At 35.9% G+C, this 25,257-nt stretch overlaps 1 protein-coding gene across 3 annotated transcripts in view; it reads right to left on the bottom strand.

The window, feature by feature from the left end:
* Positions 1 to 13,358: 13,358 nt before the first annotated feature.
* SGCZ (sarcoglycan zeta) overlaps positions 13,359 to 25,257 on the bottom strand; it is a gene marked incomplete at its 3' end in the record, with an annotated part of 441,296 nt that continues 429,397 nt past the window's right edge. For all 3 annotated transcript variants that reach the window (XM_080343711.1, XM_080343713.1, XM_080343712.1), the window contains one exon: positions 13,359 to 13,568. In XM_080343711.1, coding sequence (XP_080199837.1) covers positions 13,359 to 13,568 — 210 coding nt within the window. The remainder of the gene's footprint in view (positions 13,569 to 25,257) is intronic.

The raw sequence follows: 25,257 nt of genomic DNA, 5'->3' as shown, positions 1-25,257 counted from the left end.
AAAATCCTGTCTTATCTTGCTGCATTTTCAGAGAGCAATGTAATTTATATGCCGGTTGAATATGTGTGACACCTTTTATTGCAATAAACATTGTAAGAATATGAGGATAAGCAAACTAAAATTAGAAAAGTAATTACTAGGAAAGGAGGAACCAGAAGTTATTTAAAGCTAAATTTTGCTGAACTATAAAATAGTAAAAAAAACCCCTAAAAATTCTGTTCCAGTGCTATGGTTTTAAAACATGTTTAGAAAAGGAGAGCAAAAGGTCCAAACAGTGTTCTGAGACCATATTTTTCTTGCTTTCTAGCAAAACTCCATTCATATGCTTTGGGGAAGGTGGTTACATGCATCTGTAGAATCTCTGGGACCTTGGAGTGTGCATGACCCTTGTCAGGAGAGATGAACAATGCCAGAGGAACAGGTGTACCCTTTGCAGTGACACTTTGATGGTAATAGATTTTTAAAATCCTCAGTGGTCCTATTAAGGCTGCACTTTAATCGAAATGGAGCCAGTCTGCTGGCACTGAAAATTAAAAAGGTTGTAGAAGAGTATTTATGCTAGAAGCTGGGTGAAAGCCAACAGGCATACAAGAGCACCTGTTTCAGACTGATGTGACCCCTGAGAGGATGTGGTTAATGTTCAGTGTGTCCCTGAAAGGCCAGGAGGGAATAAACATCACAATCACAATAAATAGACAAACCATACTGCTAACCACGCAGGCTGACCGGCATGTCCAATGTCAAACAGCGGAGTAAGGGCAAAATTTACAAGTGCTTCTGTGCCAGAACTACAAGCCTAATGCAGAGGATGGGGCAGGTAGGCTCTTCACTGCTGATGGTACTCGGGATATCCCCACACTCAATGAATCCTCTGTGGTAGATAGATCAGAGGGGCTAGGTCACTGGATAATACATTTAGAAGTACTAAACCAAATAAATTAGGTGTTATTGAGTGAGCATGACTGGGTGGGATTTATCTGAGTGCTCTGGAGCATTATAAGAAGAAACTGAAGAGAAGACTGACTTTTAAGTATGAAGGGCCTCTGGAAAAGGCTGAAGGGGATATGTTTAATGTTTACAGTGGTGAACAAGGTGGTTGTAGAGCTATTATTCATCAAATAGTTGCATCAGGGGAGGTTCAGACTTCACATTAGGATACATTTATTTACCAAGAGAGCACTCAAACACTGGATCAGGCTTCCTAGAGAAGTGGTTGATGCCTCAATCCTGTCAGGCATTTGGACAATGAGCTTAATAACATGCTTTAACTTTTGGTCATCCCTGAAGTGGTTGGGCAGTCAGACTAGGTGATCATAGTAGGTCTCTTCCAATGGAAACAATCTAGTCTGTTCGTTTCTAAATCCCACAATATCAGAACTAAGGGCACTTGGTGAAATTATTTGAAGATCAGTTTAAAGTAGATGAAAGAAAGCTCTTATTTGAGCAGCAGGTGATGAATATTTGGAACTTGTTGCCACAGAAGGCAGCTGTGTGAGCAGCTCTGAAAAAGGATTACAGGAACTCATGGACCACAGACCCATAAATCAATACCCCAGGGACAAGGTTGGGAATATAACTGTGGATACTAGGGGAGTCTGTGTGGAATTGGCCAGACTCCCATGCTGTCTCTAAACACCATCCTCTGCTGCAACTGCCAGAGAATGCATGGTCTGACCTGGACTTGGACATTGGTTGGCCTAAGTGCATCGCTTGAGTGTTTTCTCCACAGCCCACAGAGGTTCAATAGGAATGCTAACAAGAGTGATATCAAAGGTGTTTTATTCAAAGGATGATTTGGATTATTTAATATGGAATTATTACAAGGTATTTAAACTTGGTTTATAAAATGAAACATTACTTCCATGTGTTATTTTATTAAACTTGAGAAGGTTAGGCCATTAACCTGGAGTACTTTTACAATATTAGTATTTACTACAGATTCTTACAGAAAGGGTCCTAGTGAGATAGAAGACTAATGGGTAGAAAAAGAGAAGGCATGAGCAGAGTAATCACCATGATTGAAAACACACAACTAAAAATCTTTTTCAGGAAATTCTTCTCCCTAGAGTACAGCTGACAGATAGTCATTTCTTACACAGCTGATAGCCAGATCTTCCCATATAAAATCTTATATTACAGAGCTGACATTTTCATGGAGGCAAGGCTGTGAAACCTGTTATTTACTTCCTCTTCTCTCTTCTACCATACCATGATTACTGATTATTTTAGATGTGAAGAAAACTCCATTCTCCATTTGTCTGAGCTCTTCTGTGTCCCGTGATAATAAATCGGGCAGTCATGCAGCTCAGTAGCTTGTTACAATTTACAAACCAATTTCTTGTTTGTTTTTTAAATCCCTCTCCAAGACTTCGGTGTTGTGGAACAGCTGGCAATATACTGTGGCCATCTGCACTACCTTCATCTCTTGAGAATTTAAATTGATTTTCTTCAGCCTAGCATGTGGAGTTTAGGGGTGTTCATTGCCTGATGATGTGCATTCACACCATCCAATGTGTCTGGGAAGACTATTTTAGTATGAGAGCATCAGGATGAGCAAACTGCACTGCAAGAGATGAATTGTGGAATCAAGCTGCTTTTGTCCTTTAGGTGCAGGTTAAAGGTTTTATCCATGTTTCAAAGCCTCAAATATAGACCATTCCTAGAGCTGTGTATGTGAACCATAGCCAAACACTACCGATTCGTTTTGTTGATTAATGGCACTTATCCTCAAAGACACGGTAGAGTATGTTCATGTAATGTCAGCGGGGCTTTTTAGGACTTGCAGAAAATACTTTCAACATAATAGATGCTGATATAATTCAAATAAAAAGTAAAAATGGGTATGATGCAGACAGACAGTGGTGCATCAAAGTCACACACAGATCTGAAAGGGGAAATATTGATTAATGTATCTTTTCAAGAGTGGGTTTACTCAACTAAACTAAGTGAAGCACTGTAGAATATTCAGAAGAGTCTTTCACTTTTGTTATTTTATAGTAAGTAATTTTTAGACCTGCAGGGTACTGAATTGCTTTGCTTGATTTATGGAGATTGATCCAGCATAATATTTTATCATGCTCCTAACTTCAAACTTCAGAACTTCTATTAAGTTTGCTGGAGTGACTCACATAGTTAAATACATATTCAGAGCTTTGAAGGAGCTTAACCTAAATGTTAAGTGTAGTGACAAAACTGCATTCAGGATAAATAAATCCAGAGGATAAGCTGATATGCATTAAATAATAGAGCAAAAATGTATGCACCCTGCACAAAAAAAAAGTGTTGCAAACATCAAAAAGTATATCGCACTCATACAAAGGATATGTGAGACAATGCCAACCAACATAAAATATGAAAATGATTAGCATACAGCTGAACTAATTTTCTAGATTAATTATGTCAATAAATTGAAGGTGCACATTTCACAGAAGTTTATATTAAGAATTTTATTTACATGTATTTAAAAATTGATATAACTTGTCATACTCACGACATGATAATACATTATATAGTTTGAAAAGGGAATAATACACCATTTAGAAATTTTTCTTTGGAATGTAAATACTTTGTCATCACAATAGTCTGACCGAAGTGATATTTGCTAGGCAAAATGTACAGTGTCAAATTTATTTAAATGTTTGCTTGTTAGGTTTCCTAAAAATAGATAGGAAAATTGCCTAAATTGACTGAAATTATACTGTTCTGTAAAATGTGAGACAATGGGAGTTAAATGTATTTTTCCCTTTCAGTTCTCAGAAACATATGGCCATTAATAAAGTTTTGTGGTTTAGATATATAATTAAAATCTCTTAAAAAGTACATAATGTACTGTAGTTAAATTAAAAGATAAACCTTACATTATATTAAAGCCATGCAAGATTTTGGAAACTGGAGGTAAATAAACAAATCATTTTAGGAAGCAGCTCCAGTAATCTGATTACTCCTGTGCTGACTTGCTCACAAAAATATGCTAACATGCATGAGAAGAGATGTTTATTATCACAGCACTGTAGAAAGGACTGGTACAATGTTCTAGAGATTCCCAAAGATAAATAGAAGTACTAATAATTTAATATCAGATTTTCAGTAGGTCTACTGTAGTCCAGAACTTTATGTTAGAAAACATGAAGACAAGGTGGCAAAAGTCACCATAGAGAATTAAATACCCTTAGGTAAAATTTGCACAGCATATGATCTAATTTATAAATAGAGATACAAGCTATATCTTTACAAAGTGACATAAGGACACATCTGGGCTCTAAAACTGTGAAATGTGATGTGGGTAGACATAAACGTAGTTTGTGTTCAAAAAAGAAGAAAGAAACCCAACACAAATGAAACCTTTCATCAGCCCAATTCTTTAGCTGGTGAATCAACCTTTCATAACACAAGAAAGCTGATGTTGTTTCTGAAATACTTGTAAGTAGGCCTGTTTTCCTATATATTTTTACATATACGTGTCTGTTTCTTGGCTGCTGTGAAAGAAATCACAATAGGAGTCAGTGCTTGTTCCTAGGTGCCGTTTAAAACAAACAAAAAAACCCAAATAAACAAACAAAAGAAAATACCTCACCATTCAGACTCTTACCTCAAGAAACCGCTCTCAAAACAAAACAAAAAATCGCACAAACCCATGGGCTATACTCCATTTTTGAGTTCGTACACCATCTATTTTCTATTTATATTGCTATAGGCTAATGTAAGACTTCGTGCCTTCCCTCTTCTTCGAGGACTGTCCTTTTGTACACATAGCCTTCTGTCTTCTATTTAGCTTCCACAGCCATACAGGATCCACAGCTGTGCCTCTCATCATGGTCAGAGTAGCAACAGAAGTTTTCTGATACTGCCTGTACCATTCTTGTGGATGGTACTTTTCTGTCCTTGGAAATTATTTCTGAATCAATGGTATCCCAAAACTTTTCCTCTGCTTCCTGTGCTTTAGGCATGCCATATTTGATGAAGCCAGAGAGGTAAAGAGAAATTTTAACACCAAATTACTGTCTTCTCCTTTGAGCTGTAAACCTCTTTTAATACCACTCTCTGTCTCTTTTTTACATGCCCTTATTCTCTTTCCATGGTCTTTCTCTGTTTAATATTTTGGTTATATGTTCCCTTTCTCTCCCTGCATTTCTCTCCACTGTAGCAGTAATGATCATCTCCAGGAATAACCCACTACCTGCAGCCATGAGTAATGTCAGTTTTAGTAGCTGCCATCAGATTTTTCTCTCCCCTTTACACTTTAAAAATAGGGATTACAGAAAGTCTAAAGTTAGACTCTGTGACAAAACTCAAGCTCAAACCCCAGTGGTAAGGATTAATTTCCTTAATTTAACTCCCCTGTGGAGGAGGGAAGGGAACCAGCCTAGTCTGCAGCATCTCTTTAGAAATGAGTAGATCAGGAATATCAAATCTATTGCTTCCAGAAGCACTGCAGCTCCTTCACCACAAGGAGAAAACTGGGCTGAAATATGAAAAGGCAGTGACAATAGATGTTTTTACCATTTCCTTTTATGTCTCATCTTGGACATCTCATAATTTGTTAATTTGTTTTTGACATATGAGCAAAGACTGCACGATCATTTAGAGCTCTCCATATGTGGGAGTGAAAGTGGTACCTGTAATTGGAGGTGGGAACAATTTTCAGAGACAAAATTATACTATACAAGGAATTTTTCACCATTTCCTAGTCTAGTGACTGTTTTTTCACTCAAAAAAAAAAATCCAGATCTCAACTATATTTCTATTGTGTGTTGTTGCAATGTGGCTGGTTTGGATTTACTACCTATGCATCTCTGTCCTATCCATTCCTATACAGATCAAAACCAACTGCCTTTCTGTCTGTTCGTCCATCCAAGGCTGGTGTAATGCCATGTCTTATTCACCCTGGGAGCATGGAGCTGGAAAGCATCCTGACTGTTGCCTTCACAACATCAAACTGTTGTAGGAGAACCTTCCTCCTCACATGAGTACATGCCCCCACACCTTGTTCAGTTCCGCTATAGCGTGGAAGATGGTATCACAGTTGCTTCTACTACTACTAATACACAGATACTGTATCTCCTTTGTCAGCAGTAGCTCCCAGTCTCCCAAAGATCACACAAACCAATAATGAACTCAGTGATTACTCTTCTATTTAAAAAAAAAAAAAAAGTGAAAAATATAACAGCGTAGGATAGTTTGCATATTTATTTTCCAGTATTTTAAATAAATTAATTGAATAATAAAATTTATGAGAAATTCAAATTTATTAAGAAGTTCATAGTCCAAAACCTTTCACTGTTTATTCTACTAAGTCAGACTAAAATTGATATCTACCTGTGTTTGTTTTCCTCCTTACATAACTTTTGTTTTCACAAAACAAATAATCTTCCCCTTTGGTAGAAACTTCCCCTTTGATACAGTTCCAGTATGTTACACAGGAAGGAGTCTGATAAAGAGACTTAGATAAATCTTTCTGTTGTCCATTCTTTTGTTATTTGGGAAGAGAGGAGAAGGCTAAGGGAGAGAACTGAAACAGCTGAAAAAGATTGTGTGGGAGATAAGGGGGGGATTTCACTTTCATTAACTGCTGTAGCATTTGGGACAAGAAAACTGAGTAAACATCATCCAGAAAGAAAGCAATGATGCATGTTTTTTCAGAATAGTTCTGAATCATATGCTTAGAAATAGATTATTGTGCTAGAAAGCAGATCTCTTAGCAGTGAAGAATGACTGTATGCAAGCTCTCAACTATAAAGCACAGAGAACAAAATGCCTTGCCTTCAGGAATGCTTCCCTAATGCCTAAGTCTAATTGTTCATTGTTCTCTAGATGATGCTGGAAGCTGCATTTCTCCCTCACAGGTCTCACCAACAAGGAGTTATACACGTGATTAAAAGACACGTCTCCTTCTCAGGTCAAGTAATGCATTAAACGAACTTGATTAAGCCAAAAGCTTTTTTTTAAATATAAATGACTCTCAGTGCTTAAACACAACCGAATGTGAGGCACTGGAAGAGCTGGACACTCCTTAGAAGGGTCAACTGCCCTAAAAGATTTAAGTTTTCCCAAAATGGAGAGAATTTTTCTAATTTCTTTTTTTCTTTTCTTTTCTTTTCTTTTCTTTTTTTTTTTTCCTCAGGTAAGTAGGCTAAACTTATTTGTGGTATATGTAATATTTTCTCTAGTCAGATCAGATGGACATTATATACTTGTACTTTGCACTTGTGAAACTTTTCCTCGGCCTGGCCTGTATAAGAACTGTATTGGTTAAAGATCAAATACTACTGAATAAAATGGATAAGAGTAATTTTTCTTGCTCTATCAGCTATCATGTTTTAGTCAGTTGAGGTTTACCAGGATGTACTTTACTGAAAGTTCTTTACAACTGTTGCTCTTATACAGAAATTATGATTTTTGTAGGCATTATGTAGCCAGCTACTGTGAATATTGCTAAAATTGCAGCATGGCATCAAGGAGCTCTGTGCCAACAAAGCACTCAAATCCTCACTCTGTCTTTTATCAAAGGCTGTGCTGTTAGCATGACTGATGCTTCCCAGTTTAAACATAGAAAGGATTTCTTTACATTGATGACATCACTGCAAGGCCTTTTCCATGACCGTCTAATTGTCATAGAAGTCAAGTGGCTTGTAAATTGGTGTAGTTTAAACATAAACGTACAGCTTATGCTTATTCTGGCAAGATACAAAGGATCTTGAGTGTTGAGTAGATGAGATGCAGCAATGTTATTTTAAATTTAATAATGCTGATGTTAAAATAAAACCTACACTTGTTTAAAATTGTTTTTCCTTAACCCATGTATTGCATTTAAATGCAGTGTTTTGTGGGGTTTTTTTTAAATAAAACTCTAGCATAATGTGTGTGAGGATAAAAAGTGAAAAACAAAATAAAGCTATTATCATATGGCTAATGTAGACATAGGTAAGGAAAAGCATACTGACAAAAAAATCTATCAAATTAAAATATACAGAAAAACTGAAAATTTCTCATCAGTTATCCTACATCTTCCTTTCACTCTTAGAAAGGCAGAAAGTTTCCTGCTTGATAATTCTTGAAATGGGTTCTGATATGTTTTCTATTCTATGTATCACATTTATTTATGGTTATATATTAGAACCAGATGAAAATACTAAGGACAAATGAAAGTACTACAGGAGAGATTTCAAACTGACTGTGTTAACTACATGCTTTAAAAGATCTAGCTTTTCAAGAAAAAGCAATTTCCAACTTCCAAAACCTTGCTATAATTTTCATAAAACAAAAAGTCCAAGGAAAATAAAATAAAAAATCTTAAAGGTTCAGTGTACTGTTTTTGAATAGCTATCTACAATTATAAGACAGACAGTCCATTAAATAGAAAAACAATTTGTTTTACATAAAGCAAGAGAGTACAAAAGCACAGCTTTTGTAATTTTGGTAATATTGCAGTTTTACAAACATATTGCATAGAATGTATAAGAAAATAGTTCCCATCTTTTTTTTTATATATTTATATAAACAAGAAAATAATTAACATGAAGGTTACAAAACGAAAATGGTTAGCAGACCTTTACTGAGTACTGACTGAAACAATATGACACTCAAACTTCGAACCAACTTATATATGCATTACAGTGAATCAGCTGATAACAAATCCATAGTCTAATGTTTTGGGGATTTTATTTTTTATTTTTATTTAGACAATGTTTTAGAATCTAAAAAAACCCATAAAAAATAATACATGGTGTTAGCAACTGCATGTCTTAAACATCCTTCATTAAATCCTTTTAGACATTTACAGCTGTAACTTCAATCCAGACTTAATAGCCCTCTGCATCTAAAATAGTTCAAAGTGAATGCCATTATCCCGTTAAGCCACTCTTTTGCAAGCAAAATACTACAACTTCAGTTGAAACAAGCAATGTCTTGGCATATTTTGGAATACATACTCTTTCATTTTCTTAGGAATACCAAAAGATCATTGTATGCACGAACAGTAATGTAATTGCACCACACTGACAAAGGAATTTAAACTCTGGAAAAAAAAAAAACAATTGAACAGTTTACAGCTCAAAATGCTGCACAAATCTAAACTATGTTAAAATTTCATGTTGTAATTACAACTTGTCATCTCTTCATTCCAACAGAATTAGTAGAAGCAGCAGTGTCATAATGTTAGATATAATAGAAGTGTCAGTCTTTGGTCTTATCACTTAACCAATGAATGAACTGCGATAGAAAACCATACAGCTAACAATGCTCTGAGAGGCTGGCTGATGCTTTTATTTTTCTTTTTTTTTTAAACAAGAAAGAGACAGTATCCTATAATATCATGACACAGATATTTTTACAGAAGATAAATCTATTGTCTATATTAAATACATGTAGTTAATAAGGTCTTTTCATATATTTTGTTTTTTCCTATAAGAATGGCCCTGAAGAAGCCAAACAGCTGCAATATCATCTTAGTCATTCTCATACAAACATTCTACTACAAAAAGAAGCTTTATTTGATACATGTATTAATATAGTATTAAAAATCTCAGAGGAATATTTTAGACACTGACTTCTTTTCAAATTGCGCTAATATTAATGCTTAAAAAGAGTTGAAACTCTTGTCTTAACCAGAATAAGACATGACACCTCTTTTCTAAAATACACAATCAAAATATTTGTTCAGATAAGCACTCTACCTAGAGAAAAATTAGCTGAGACTTAATTGTAACCTGAATGTTAGATATTATAAATGGCCAAAAAAGACTGAAATAACTTCCAGACAGGACCAGGAATCTATGAGGAAGGTGACAAAAAGACTCTGAAATTTTCCTATGCCTTTGCACACAAAGACCTCAACATTATAAAACCAACATTGAAATATCACAGCTATAGCTCCACATTTTAATATGGTATTTGAGCTGAGATCTTTTAGTTTCCTTCCATCTGAAAAGACATTGCAGGATTATGCCATTTTTCTGATATTTTTGGGTTGCACTATAAATGTAAAATCTCTACTGTTGAGGTTTTCACTATTGCCAGCTCCAAACATTCAGAACCACTGGGTTTGTTTCTCCTTCCACTCAGGAATTAGGACGCTGCTTACAGATTATTGGTCTTTACATTTTTTAGTTCTCTAAACATGCTGAAATGACTTTTCCAATACTCTCTGAAATCATGTGGGCTAGAAATATCCCTTAAAATGAAAACTGAGATTTTCCACCTTCTTACAGTTTTCAGTGGATTTAAAGTAAAACATCAATATTATGAAACTCACCAGAATATTAAGACATTATGAGAACTCATTATGCTACCTCATAGGTTGCTGAAGCTCTCAAATACTCTCTACTTCAGACTGAATGGAAAATCCTGACAGTGCAGAGCTATGTGGACTTACTGGCTTGGTTTTGTTGAGTCCAATATGCCATTTGCACCTCTGCCCTGAATTTTCTTCATACAAAGTAGCAAATTATTCCAGCCTTGCTATTAAAATGAAACTAGTAACAAAAGGTGTGGCTCTGGTTTTTGGTATGTGTGTTTTGTTTGTTTTTTTTCTACCTGCCTATCCCACCCAAGTTTGTGCAAAATTTATAAAGGTTGGGTGTTTCCATCCAGTGGGCAGAAACCTTTTTCATATGTATTACAATTACATAATCACAGAGGTGAAGATCAAACAAACAAGAAATTCTCAATGGAAAATAGTTGACCAAGAATCTTCAAGCCATTCTGTGGGTTTACTTGAGGAGGAAAAAAGAAATCTTAGTCTACTTGTGTGCAGTTTGTAAGAAGCCACAGTTTAATTTACCAAATAGATTGGTCACTATAACGTTTGTTCATCTTTTAAGCAACCAGTGTATGTAGGTGTGCACAGATAGTGAATACATATAGTTGTGTCCTCATATAGATCTATATACATTTTCTCCTGGAATACTATTTGTCCACATGACTTTCACACTACCATTCTATTATTTGTGTGCATAAGAAAAAGACGGCTATTTCCCTACAGTTTTAAGTGTATATTATATGGCTACACTTTCTTATATTTTATTATCATCTTCTTTGTCATTTGTATCTCTTTCTGTCCCTCTTAGGAAAAGTCCTCAGGCTTCTAATATATTTTCTTGCAATATTTTCTAATATATTTTCAAGTGGAAGAATAAAATTCTCAAAGAAATAACAAATCATCTATTAACAGCCTTCTTCAGAAGAGACAAAATAATCAATTTAAAATCTTCGTTTAACTGGTAGAAATAGCAAATATAGAATTCTTGCTATGGGGTGAAATTCACGCCTCTGAAGAGAACCAAAGGAAAGGCAAGCACCAGTCAAGCCGTGGACACGTCTTGTGCTGGTCTTCTGCATAGGAGTGAATTTCACCTGAAGTGAAAACAAAATCAACCTTATTAGGTGGCAATAAAATATGAATGTAATCACAGTATTAGTTTTCTTGTTTCATTTTTTTTTTTTTCTCTAAGAAAAAAGATATTGCGTAGAAATACCTAACTCGCATTCTCTGCCCTTACTTCAGCGTTACCTTAGAATCATAGAATAGTTTGAGTTGGAAAGGACCTTCAAAAGTCATCTAGTCCAACCCCCCTGCAATGACCATGGACATCTTCAACTAGATCGAGTTGCTCAGAGCCCCATCCAGCCTGGCCTTGAATGTCTCCAGGGATGGAGCATCTACCACCTCTCTGGGCAACCTGTTCAGTGTTTCACCACCCTCACAGTAAAAAAATTTCTTCCTCATGTCTGATCTGCATCTCCCCTTCTTTAGTTTCGAACCAATACCCCTTGTCCTATTGCAACAGGCCCTGGTAAAAAGTCTGTCGCTATCTTTCTTAGAGGCTCCTGTTAAGTACCTTGCAAAAGCTGTCATTGCATAGGAGATTTCACTTACATTCAGAACCCTCTAAAGCTACGTGCTAGGTAATGTACTTTAAAGGACAGAATTAAAAAGCACACTTACCTCATGTAATCAAGCCATCTTCCACAATAGGAAACATTTTTATACTGTTTTACAGTCCTGGGTTCTGCAAGTTTCAAGATACTTTTGTTAATCAATGTTGTGATAAATTTACTAGCAGCATACCAAAGCATTTTTTATGAGATTTCAATTACCGATCAAGCCAAAAAATTATGGACATTGATACAAGAAAGAAATCGCACATCAAACTTGGAAAAAAGGAATTCAGTAGTGAGACTAGAGTGCACATGGAGCTGCATAATTTAAACACAGACCTGATGAAGTCAATATAATATCAATGTACTTTTTAATATTAAATGTCATTTCATATGTGTTTTTATATATATTGCTATTACTTTGAAGACCTTAGAACCAGATGATAAACAAAAGAGAACAATGAATGCGAATGTCACACCAGTTATTAGTGCATTGCTTCTCAGCATTACACATTTCATTAGTAGTAACATTTGTTCTGTGTTCAAATGGCAGCAGTTAGACATAGCTAGAAGATGGACAAGATGTACCTTTGAAGGTTTTCTTGTTTTAGAATTTGCCAATTATAAACACCTTGTGAAGAGTAATAAACTGATCAACAATCATGTCATCAGTATTTCCCTCTTTACCCTGTTCTTCTTTCCCAGAAACTGTATGTTCTATTTAAACCAATCACTTCACGTGCAGTAGCCACGAAAATATTGTATAAGGCCAACGAGAGCAGATGTCTTTTTAACTCTGAAAGGTAATATTGCTGAGCACTTCCAAAATTCACCTAGTGTACAAAACCCTAGACTTCATAGACAAAGAGTAACAACACACTTTTAAAGAAAGCAAACTCAGGGAAGGATTCTGTCTCTTTTTGTGTTAAAAACCATTTACTGAATTTAATTGTTTAGTAAAGCAAGCATCACACAATGCTTCAAAATTTTAAAATTCAGGGATAAAAGTTTACATCCAAAGAGATGAATGGAAAATTGTGCTTTCAGACAGTAAAGTTATTTATCATACAGGGGGAACCGATTCATCTCATCATCAGATTCTGGGCGAATTTGTTTATGTACTGTATATATACATATATATGTGCAGTTCACATCCAGGTCCTGCAAAAATCTAAAACTATGTGCTTCACTTCATGTAGCAAAGGCACCTGTGTTATTCTCCCTTATGGACAAAAGATGATCTTATGTTCCAGGTTTCCTGATGAAGAATACATTGATTTCTGAATATCTCACTCCCATCTCTACGTTGAGTGGCAACACAAACCACAAGAGAAGGCAGCGCTGTATTCCTGCTTACACTGGAAGAAGTTGCTCTGCAGGCCATTTGAAGCGTTGAACTTGTCACAAGGGAAACCGAGCAGAACTGTGAAGCAGAGGGACAGTAACAAAAGGCTATTCTGGTGTGAGGATAAATTGGAGTCATTCTAGCTCCACAAGCAGATGTTGCTACTGGATTGACATGTGGAGCTTGCTCCTGCTGGGGACAGGTAAAGTTTACCATTGGGACAGACGCAGAGCTCATAGATAGTCTGGCGAGGAGCTGAAGAGCTGGGTGAGGAGGAGGAGGAAGAGGAGGAGGAAAACGAACCCACTGGTAGATTTCCCAGGCGGATTGTATCTGCATTTAAAAATATCTACACAGAGCAAAAATAGGGAAAAAAAAAAAAGTGTAAGTAAACTTCTTTCAGCATCGTGACATATTTTAAAGATGCATTTTGAGGCAGAGTCTGAGTTTTTTAGAAATATTTTTTAAAATCATAAATATATTATTAGAAATATTACAAAGGCTATTAGAAATACATAGCAGTAATAATTCTTTTTAGAAATAAAAAAGCTGACATTTCTTACATTTCTTGTTTTTCGACTCAGTCTAGTTACACACCCATTAACACTCATTACTACAGTATGCAAATACTTCACCTGACATGTTTATTCAAATACAAGCAGTGTCATACAAAAACATTTTTACAATACTCTTCGATAGTTTCCATTTTCACTAGTATATTTTATGATTAAAATTTATTCATTTATCGCAGTAGCATATTCCTGCTCTGCAAGAATTTGTATTTTAATAAGTGTGAAGTGATATTAAAGCACATTCCCCGGTGTGTTGCTGTAAGCAGCTGGAAATATGTGCTGAACTGTGCTAAATTGTAGGGGCTTAACAATAGCTACATCCAAAGAATAATTAAATAAGTGTACAAAGTCATACGCACAAAACAAAGAGCTTATTTGACCTAAGTTAAGAGGAGAAAAAAATCAGGTTAAATTCTTATTAACAAGGTCATCAAGCTATTCCCATTTGTTTCTGAACACTGAATATGATTAAAAATACTTTTTTAACCTCCTTCCTTTGAAAATAAGTCAGTAGGAAACTGTAAATACCAGTCAGGTTCATGAGTTCTGCAATATTTACATATATGTTACATTTTCAGGGTGTTGAATAAACAATATCATGAAACTAAGGAGCTAAAGCAGGAAAAACCAATGTCTTCCACTGGCACAGATGGGTTTCCAGCTGCTTAGAGTTTATTTTTTGTTTATGGAAGGAGTAAATGAGAGCCAAATAAGATCAGTCACTACCTCAGATGTAGACTATGAACTTCAAGAAAACAGGTAACAAATCAAAATGGCTTTCAGCCCTGCAGATAACAGTATGAAACTTAGGAAAAAGTGAGTTCCTTAAATACTTACTAGTGTGTTTTTTAAGGTATTGAAAATCAACAAAGCCAACTTGACAGCATTATATCACAACATTGGCAGAACATGTAAATAATCTGAGGAGATATAGCATTTATTGCATTTTTCTACAGATGACAAGTTTTAATTTATTATAAAGTCAGTGGTATATGGCAGAAAAGCAGTGCAGAAGCACTAAAAAGCCCCTACTGGACAGCAGTGAAGGAGAGCAGGCTGGGAAAAATTTGAGAAGACTGGATGAAGTCCCATACAAAGACTGATACACAGTACCATTACCATCCACAGAAAAAGCATTGTAAATGACTGGGACTATTGAAGGAACTACAAGCTGAAAGTAGCCCTAAACAACATAACCCCCATCATTGCAAGCTCTTCAGCTTTGAGAGTAAGATACTGTCCTCATTGGGAATTTACACCAAAAAGGACAGAAAAGGAGAATCTCAGAGGCACAACATCCTGGCTTTATGGAGGAATTTACTACAAAAATAAAATGCAACAACTTATTATTTTTGTTCTGTAATTTATATGGCAAAGCAATGATGTATTTACACACACATTGCTGCTTTAAAAGTCCAGTATCAGAGACCTGAAATAATCAGAAGTCAAAACCCCTGCAGAAATAATTTAGATGGAAGAAATTAAGATGGTGTTGGGAGCAATTTAATAATGTTCTGTTAGAATTACTACTGAAAAAGAAGATGACACATAAAAACATTCAGCTGAGCTAGGAGTACAAGTGAAAGTAACTATAGCAAGCAAAATAAGAAAACAAAGTAACAGATAGTGAAAAAAAAAGAATCTGATAGCAAGCTAGAAGCTAGGAATCAGTAAAATGTAGTAAGGAAACAAAGGACGTTATCATGAGAAGAGTGATGAGTAATAACAAGCACTCTTTCTCATATCAAGAATAAAGAAATGTTAACAAATCCACCATTAATGTAGTAATAGTGAAGTATTGCATAAAAATCCAGTAGCATTCAACAGTGGAAGCTCTATGCGAGTATAAGTGTATCTTTCATACCGAATAGTGCTCAGCATTTTTCTGTACTTAGAGAAAGATCAAGTATCGATGCCAGAACATGACTGTAATAAAATATTTTCCATTTCGACAGTAACTCAACAGGATATTAAACAGGAACCAGTAATGTAATACATTGTTAACCAGTAGCTCTTGGTAAATGTTAAGAAATAGATCTCAAAAGAAATGTGGGTACCCTTTTGAACTTTTAGTACTGATTTTCAGTAAGCCCTGATACAGCTGGAATACCAAAGAAGATAAGAAAAAGACCACTTATATGCTTTTGTTTTTAAAAAATTGAAGCAGGATATATTAAAATATACTCCAGTGTAGAAGACATACATATAAGAAAATCCAACAACAATACAAGATTGGCTCTTTGTACTTTTGACAAAGTGTGTGAGTGGCCATTTTAACAGTTTTGCTGCAGTGGTGATGAGGAAGGATCACGAGAAATCAGTAAATCAAGATCAAATGGGTTCTAAAAGATGTCTTGATTCAAAAAAGAATGGTTTTTAGTCATTTCAAAAAAGAACTAGCTCAGAAAAAATCAGAGGGCTTATGCATCAGAGATCAGACTAGATTAAAACTTCTTCAACTTTATCTTTTTTTTTTTTTCAGAGGACCTCAATGTTTTTATGCATTTGCTTACATCAAGACATCTATGCTTCTGCAATCCTCATCGAAGATTTTCTGTACTATACTGCTCTAAGATTTTACTCCAGTGGACCTTGCTCTGGTGTGCATTACAATTCAATGTAGCTCAGTTATTTTGCTCCTTAAATTAAATGCTCTTTTTAAGCATAGCTGCGCATGCTTTTCCAGTGGTGCTTTCCAATTTTACACTGCCTTGTAGATTGATCCAGATTTTTCTGGGACTGTAATCTTGCGCTGTAGCTATCAGATCCTGCCCCAGCAGCATCCTAGTACATCTAGTGAGCAGCGTGGATAATGGGCCGTGGTATCTGAGAAAAACTGAAGTGCCTTTTTATGCGGGTGTATCTGCTGTAGTGAGTCTAACAAGGTCCATACCTTTGCAGAAATATGGGAAGGCTGTGCAATTTAAACAGAATCCTATAGCTAATCCCTGGAGAAGCCCAAAATGAAGAAGATTAATAAAATCGCTTAAAGCCATCATTAAAATATACCCTGTACATATGCTGCCAAGGTTATAAGTAAAAGACTAAAATTATAGATGCAATATTGCTATCCATTAGTTAACCAGGAATACAAATATACCATCATAATAGCCCAATACAAAAGGAATTTCAGGGGAACACAGTCCACATTTGAGTATATATCCACTCTGCTCCTATCTTCTCCTAAAAAATGAAATTCATGGCTGAAAAGTCCTCTGACATCAGTAAAACTTGAACTACTTACCGTTTTATGCTTGCTGTTATGAAGTGTTTAAAGAGAAGGGAAGAAGTGGCAAGACAAAAAAACTGCAGAGCATTATGTTCCCAGGGAACACTGTTGCTAGATGACAGTAGTTAATGGAAGTGCCTATATACACAGTCTTTCTCTAATCTTTTGTGCTGTGAAAGGTACTAGATATGCCATTTAATACTTCATTTGCATCGTTATGGTTGGGCTCAATGATCCTGAGGGTCTCTTCCAACCGAAATGATTCTATGATTCTGAGGCCATGCAAGCCAGTCACACTCTTTCTCAGAGTTTCACATCTCAGCAGATAAATAAGCAAGGATAAAATCAAAAGTTTTATCAATTCTTGAAATGTTGTAGGAGACTGACCAAGAGACTACAAAATGGAAAAGGCAGCAGCTACTCAGAGAAATGCCATTTCAGATCAGAGACCAGAGCACTAAGCAGCATCATGGCCTCTAAACACTTAAGGTTTAGAAATTTTAGATCACCCCTTCATCTTGAGCATCTTATTGCCAAGAAAAATAGATTAGCCCTGTAAAATATTTAAAAGTAGACCTGATTTCTGACTAATTAAAGTAACGAACCGGATTAACCTGTAGGGCATGTGATAGGAATGCAAAATTTGCACTCTTTTTACATACATTTTTTGCTAATGGAGGTCTTGAAGTCATCTGTTCCTCAGACTGTGTTGTTAATCTGAACAGGAGGAGGGAAAGGAAGACCAAACAGAAAGTATGGATTATCTACAAACCAAATAACTAAATTGAAGGAGAGAACTTTTGGAGGGAAAGACATGAAGTAAAAAAAAAATAAAAAAAAAAATCAAATATTCCTACAAGTAATTTCATACAGACATATGAACCTTCCATGTATAAAAGGTCACCACTGGCCCCTTGACTAAATCCTCTCAAAAGAGGAGGCAAGACAATAGGCTAAATTGATAAAGCCAAATGAAAAAGTTAGGATTCATTAACACTGAAGAATTTTCTGTATTCATGGACAGTTTGATTACATAGGTAACTCTACAGAGCTGCAAAGGCATATTTCATGGCTAGTGTAGAGAGAAATGTGTAATAAAAGAAAAGCTGAAAGGTTGGTGGTCATCAACCAGTATGATGACAGTGTAGTGACATCTCACCAAAAAAACCTTTTGGATTTGCATAGTCTCTTCAGAATTAATATGAATTATAACGGTGCAAGATTTTGTCAAGTCTTTTTGCTCTTCAACATATACTATCAGAAGCATAAATACAAAGAGGATTATATAGATTTTGTCACTAGACTCAACTATATAATTTTCATATGTTTTAGCACTCAAGGTGGAGATGAGCTATAGGATAAATTGCAGTACTTCAGTTCCCATAGGCCATTTGTTCTAACATTTATCTGTGGTTTTGACGTTTATTTTAAAACCATTCACCTAAACTAACTTTCATTAAATCTGAAAGATAATTCTGAGAAAAAGAAACCATAGTGGAACATTAAAATATTAACTTGAAAGCATATATACTGTAAAATCTAAACATATGCTGGCACAATATCTGGAACTATATCCATCATAATGATAAACAGTATTGAGGAACAGTTAAACAGTGAAATTAATGTGGTTACCGTGATGAAACTGAATATAGTAGATATTCAGAGAATACCAAAAGATCTTGTACAACCTGTGTGTTGAAAATGTATTCCCTGTAATACTAGGACTAACTTGGTTTAAACTGAAGAACTCAGGGTAGGGGGTTCAAAGTGGCAATGTTCACACCATTGCAAACAACTGGGGAATAGGCCAGGTCAACCAGAGCAGGAACAAATGTTCCTTAGCTGCCTTCCAAGATGAGAACCAGAAGACCAGTCACCTCAAGTGTACCCATACCAGTGCAAGCAGCCTGGGGAACAAATAGGAGGAAGTAGAGCTCCGCATTCAGTCAGAAAGTTGTAATATCATAAAACATGGGACAACTCACGTGACTGGAGGATAATGACAGATGGCTATAGGCTGTTTCATAAAGACAGGCAGTGAAGAAGAGAAGGAGGACTCTATTTTAAAGAGAATCTTAAATGTATAGAAATTAACTACAGCAGTTCTGGAAGCCCTATCAAATGCCTCTGGGTCAAAATTAGAGGGGTTGTCTCCAACGGGAATCTCAGAGTAGGCATCTAATACTGCCATCCAAATCAAGATTATAAGGCAAATGAAGTGATATTTGGGTCACTTAAGCAAGCTTCAGTCAACAGAACCTGTTCTTATGGGTGACTTCACCTACATAGACATTTGTTGGAAGAACAATACAGCAGCTCACATCATCCATCAGGTTCCTGGAATGCACAGAGAATTGCTTCCTCGTCCAAGTGTTATGTGTGCCAACTAAGAATGAGGCACTGCTGGACTTGCTACTCAAAAACAAAGAAAACCCACTTTGCAATATCTCACTTAGTGATAGCCTTGGCCGCAGTGATCACAATGTTGAGGAGTTTGGGATCCTGCTGAGTGTGCTGAAGGTTAGTACTAAGACAAAAGTTTAAGATTTCAGAAGAGGAAATTTCAGCCCACTCAGAACTCAGTTTGGAGGGATTCCATGAGAAGCTTCCATGGAGCATAAAGGAGCTAGTGACCGCTGGGTGTTTTTCAAGAATGTTCTTCTGGAAGCACAAAAAGAGTTTAGCCCCTTTAAAAGTAAGGGAAGTAGGTGGAGCAAGAGACTCCTTTGGCTTAACTGCAAGCTTCTGAGTCTGCTTAAAACCAAAAGAGTAGCATGCCAGAGATGGAAAAGCAGACAAATACCCATTGACAACTACAAGGGCACTTCCAAGGCTTGCAGAGATGCAGTTAGAAAAGTAAAAGCTCAGCTCAAATTGAAATTGTCCAGAGATGTCAAAAACTACAAGAAAAGATTCTTCAGGTATGTAAATAATGAAGAAGCGAAGGAAAATATTGGCCTGCTGTTAAACAGGAGGGGTGAATTAAGTACTAACAATACTGAAAAGGCAGAGGTCCTCAACACTTTCTTCACCTCTGTCTTTACCAGCATTGTTGGGTCCCACGCCTTGGCAACGGGAATCCAGGTTAATGCAAACACAGAGCCACCATCTGTGAAGGAATAGTTGGTATGTGAACTGTTACAGGAGCTTGATCCCTACAAATTGATAAGCCCTGACAATATCCACCTGAGGGTGTTAAGAGAGCTGGCTGATGATGTTGCAAGGGCACTCTCCATAACAACTGAGGAGCTGTGGTGGTAAATGGCTCCCTTTCAAACTGCAATGTGTAACAAGTGGGGTCCCCCAGGGATCAATATTAGGCCCAACACTGTTTAATACCTTCATAAGTGATCAGGGTGATGGGACCAAAGAGTATAATGTGATATTAATAGAAAAAAGTTTTATTTATGTAATAAATTATTGTTACTTCTTTTTCTCTTTCTAATAAAACAGCTTATGGTGTTGGTCTTCCAAATTTACCCATGAGCAAACAGTTCAAAGATGTGTATTGTCAGCTAAAACACTTTGTAGTTTGGAAACATTGTATTTTGGTTTTAGACTTCTAGATAGAATTTTTTTTTCAAATAAATTAACTTAAACATTAAAACTGTTTTAAGCTGAAAATGAAAGGTTTTGTTTAAAAATATCATGGCATTATAATAATTTTAAATATCTGTCAAAACATCTTAATAGAATTCTTGAAACCAATAATTAAAAAAAACACAGAAAAAAATTCTCTTCAGTTCCACTAATCTCTTTCCTCTCAGAGAACAGTGACAAGTCAGCTGGTTAATACCATGAAAAAGAGCTTTGAAAACAAAATGCAGCTAACAATTTTTGGTAAATAAGCAGTGGATCTTTGAGCTCTATAGCCTGTCATTGCTTGTTTTTTATTGAACTTCCTTCCTTCATATCAAACATTTTAATTTTTTTTGCAAACATTTAATCACAGACAAACATAAGTTGGCTGAATTGAACTAATCCTGGAATAAATAAATTAATAAAATAAATTAATAAATTGATAAAAAAATCATCCCCCTCCCTTTTTTTTCTATCTGTTTCAGAACATAAAAGCCATCCACAAAACTCCCACCAAAACCAAACCTTTAAAATGGTGCTGTTGATTGGGTTTACAAGTGAAAATTACTCCAGTTTTATTAAGTATAAATAGGATTATATATCAAATATTAGTTCTAGATGCATTTGTTAGTCTCTACAAAATAATCTTGCGTGTATGCTTTATAAACTGTGTTGTGCTCAGATGGGAAATATAAACTTGGCGTTCTGACTGTTACACAGATTTTGAGTAAACTTTTCTGTTAAAGAGTATTGCTAATTTTTAATGTGACGGCTATAAGACTCACCAAGGGATCATCCTCATTATATCAGAGAAAACCAAATATAGTCTACCAACAATGCTATGGACTGTAATTTGACAAGAAAATACAAGGGCATAAAGATGTAAACAGGAAAAAGGTCACAGACAGGGTGACTGATGTGAATATGTTTGTAAAAATGAGAAGCCTCTCTGCATCTTTCTCCTTTTATTTACTTGGTCTTTAATAGCCAATAGGATTCAATGAAAGCTTATACAGAAACTGCTTGCAATAGTACGTAGCAGCTGCACAAACCTCATAAGAGCTGGGGCTAGTTAGCAGCCTTGCCCTTTAAAGGATGTTATATTGTCAGAACCATTAAAATTAGTTGTCAGATCAATGAGTGGACAACATCAAAGCTCCTTTAAGCTCCTTATCATTATATGATAGTGTGTTTCGGGTTCGATTCTAACATATTTTTGTGCCTAGCAAAATCTAGTATTTACAGAATTCAAAATTGATCTGTACCTTTGCACTGTGTTTAGATGTGAAAGATGCGGTAGACAACTAGCAGTCATTGTGCTGATTTTCCAGACAAGAAATGTTCTTTTTCTTCTTATGTGAACCAATAGAGTCAGCTAGAGCCTGGAGCTTCACATTTCATTTTCCTTGTAAATGACTGCTGTTTTAAACCATTGGTTATGGTTTATTTATAGAATAATACATAGTTCACAATTAAATGCCAAGCTATAATTGAATCAAAGGATTCTGCTGATGCCTCTACTCACAAAGGTGCAGCTCAAGAGCTTTATAAAGGGCAGCAAAATCTGAGTCTAAATTACAGCCCCCAGTATTCAGTCTGGGATCATGCATTATAATGCGTAATAGGGCTAAAAGGATTATTATAATACTGCAGTAAATAAATAGATGATGCATCAAACAGTAGAATTCAAAATGCTTGCAGAGGCTTTCAGTTTATGATGTGGGAGGCTAGAGATTTACTGCATGAGAAATAAGGCTAGAGGAAAAGTATTTCATAAACATATTTATGTTCTTAAAATATTCTGAAGTTATTCTTAAATGAAAGAAAAATACATGTTTCATAGATTAATCCATGGTAAATTCATAATGGTTATAACTGGTTGATTCCAGATGCCACATAGTTATTTTCTGGCATAATAGGGTAATAATTATGCTATAGAAGGAAATACTAATTCACATATCTTTGATGATTTCTTGAATAAACTTACATCCATTAAAAAGTTAAATTTAGTTAACCAGTGAAAGAATAATACAAAAAACTTGTAGTTTTTTTTCTAGTACAAAAAATGTCTTATCACAAAAATGGTTCATAGGTCCAATTCAAAGACAACATTTTATATTCATGAAAGAAATCTGACAGATGAAGCATATATTTTTAGGCTAAAATGAAGATCATTTTTTTGCATAGATATTCTGTTTTGTTTTAGAATGTGTCTTCTTAAAAATGAGTAATGATAAACACTTTACACCTTTTTTCCATTCTGTCTGCTAGTCTGTGGTGTATCTGTTGGCTGCAAGCAAGGACACTAATCAATATTTTGTTACGCAGACATTTTATCCATTAGAGGTTTACCCTGGTTCCTCACACCAGACTGTAATTAGTCCACCAATTTCCTAATGTGGCCACAGTAACTTTGTGCAACCTGTGATGCTGGGTGCACTCACTGTATGTCTTTCAAAATGTTTCTACCTTTTCATCTGACCCTCTCTCATGTAAGAGATAAAATAGTGGACTGTAAAGGCATTGGTCAGGCCTCATGATGGAATTTGTCTGTGGATTTAGGATACAGTTCTTTACAGATCTCACTGGAATTGCAAATATTCAAGAGCTAATTAGACACTTTGAACTTTATCAGATGTATGTTTACAGAACAGTTCCTTGGGAAAGAGTGGGGAAAGTTTGGTAGCATGTTCTCTGATAAATATAAATCTAACATCTAAGTGGGAACTCACAGTTGTGCAGTCTTTCTTACCATGTAGAGGAATATAATGTTTTTTTAATATGACGTTCAGCAAAGTCTCTTTTACACTGAATTGATTTCCAATTCTGAATAACAGAAAATACAGTCATTATAACTTTTCTTGTGTTCCCATTCTCAAAGTCCAATTGAGGTCACAGGACATTATTTCAAAAACTACCTTTTCAATAAGTTGTAGTACATACTTAAGAAAAATTAGAAGTCATGAAATAAACTCACAGTGCTGATACAGACAAAAATGCCTGATGAATCCATAGATTAAATATTTGTACATAGTACCACATTATTGCATGATACTAACCCAAGACATTATAGCTATAACCACTGTTGTGTATTGATAAGGATCGTGGCTGAAAACATTGTGGCAAAACTAGTTCATCCATTCACAGGAGATGACACATTCAGTACAGGGGGAACTGCAATTTACATATCAACAACAAGCTAACGCCACAGAGGCTGGCTGGCCAATACTGGAGGTGGGGGATGAGCTGGAAGGCACATAGCTCCATCTTCTGATATGCCCAGCTTGGCACACAAAGAGGAAAAGCTGAGCCCTTCAACATGGCTCAAGACTTGTTGAGACTTGTTGATCTTTCGCAATCACCCCTTCCCCCTAGACTTTCCTCTACTCTGAAAGCTATAAAAAAGCTCACCTAAAACAGCACTAATAGGGAACCTACCACTCTGAGGACCTTTAGCCCACTAGCCTTGCCACAGGAACTAGACCAGACATTAGAAGATGCTGCGCTCCTGAACTACAAACCCCAGCATCCTCGCCGTGGGACACCAGATGCCATACATCATGATACAAGTCCTGTCATCCATGCTGCAGAGCCATAAGAGTGGCTGGATCCCTCACCCTTTTTTTTCTTCCTTTCTCTCTGCTCTTTCCTTCTCTTCTTTTTCCTATATCCCTATTTCTTTGTCTCTCCTTCTGTGATATATTACTCTCTTTCTCTCTCTCTTATACCTTAGTTTTCCTTCCCTCTCTATGACTCTCATTCTCTCCTTTCCTTTTGAACATATAAGGACAACACCATCTTAAGCTCTGCTGTTGGATTCTTGTTAAATTTTGTATTATAGCTACTAATGGTAGATTTCTACATTGCTTGTAGATGGACTTTTTGCTGTTATACTTTTGTCAAGGCACTACTCGCTGTAACTGGTAGTCCAACACGTACTTTTAGTAAAACTCATAATTGAATTGGACTCCTGGCATGATTGTCTGTCATTCACTTCACGTAACTGTGCAGAATTAACCCAGAGTTAACTCACATCTGGTCTCATCTGTTGAGTCGGGGCTTGTGTTGCGTTCAGAGTTAACTCATCCCTCATCCCATCTGTTGGGATGGGACAGCCACTTCTTCAGGGATCATGGGGCACTGAGGAAAAGTAACAGGGTTTTTTTGTTTGTTTGGTTTTGTCTTTTTTGTTTAGTTGGTTTGGGTTTTGTTTGTTTGTTTGTTTTTCACTTTCAAGTGTTACTTTTTCCCCTCTGATAACACCATGAAGCAAAAGAACAAAGAAATACATTCTAGGTGAAAGATTCATATTAATAAATGTAGGTCACATACTAGATTGGGCCAGGTAGGGATTTATGGAGTGGAAGCAAGACAGGTTACAGGAAGCTGTAGCCTCTGCAATAAAAATACACACAGGAAGGACAAGGGTGAGGGAGGATGATATTTACTATTTACTATTAAAATAGGATTAGATTGTCCGCACTGCTATCTCAGCAACTTTAGGAAACAGTAACAAAGACTTCATATTCAGAGAGGTGGTAACTAAAATGAGATATTGTGGGAAGAGCTGGCTTTTGGAGAAACTCAGAAATAAGATGGGGTATGTGGTATATAAATATTTGAGGCTCTGAATTAGGAAAATATTGTGTTTTAATTAT

Source organism: Nesoenas mayeri (assembly GCF_963082525.1).
Source record: "Nesoenas mayeri genome assembly, chromosome: 4".
NCBI lineage: Eukaryota > Metazoa > Chordata > Aves > Columbiformes > Columbidae > Nesoenas > Nesoenas mayeri.
Note: the sequence above shows the minus strand (reverse complement) of the source record. Positions and strands in the feature narration are given on the sequence as shown.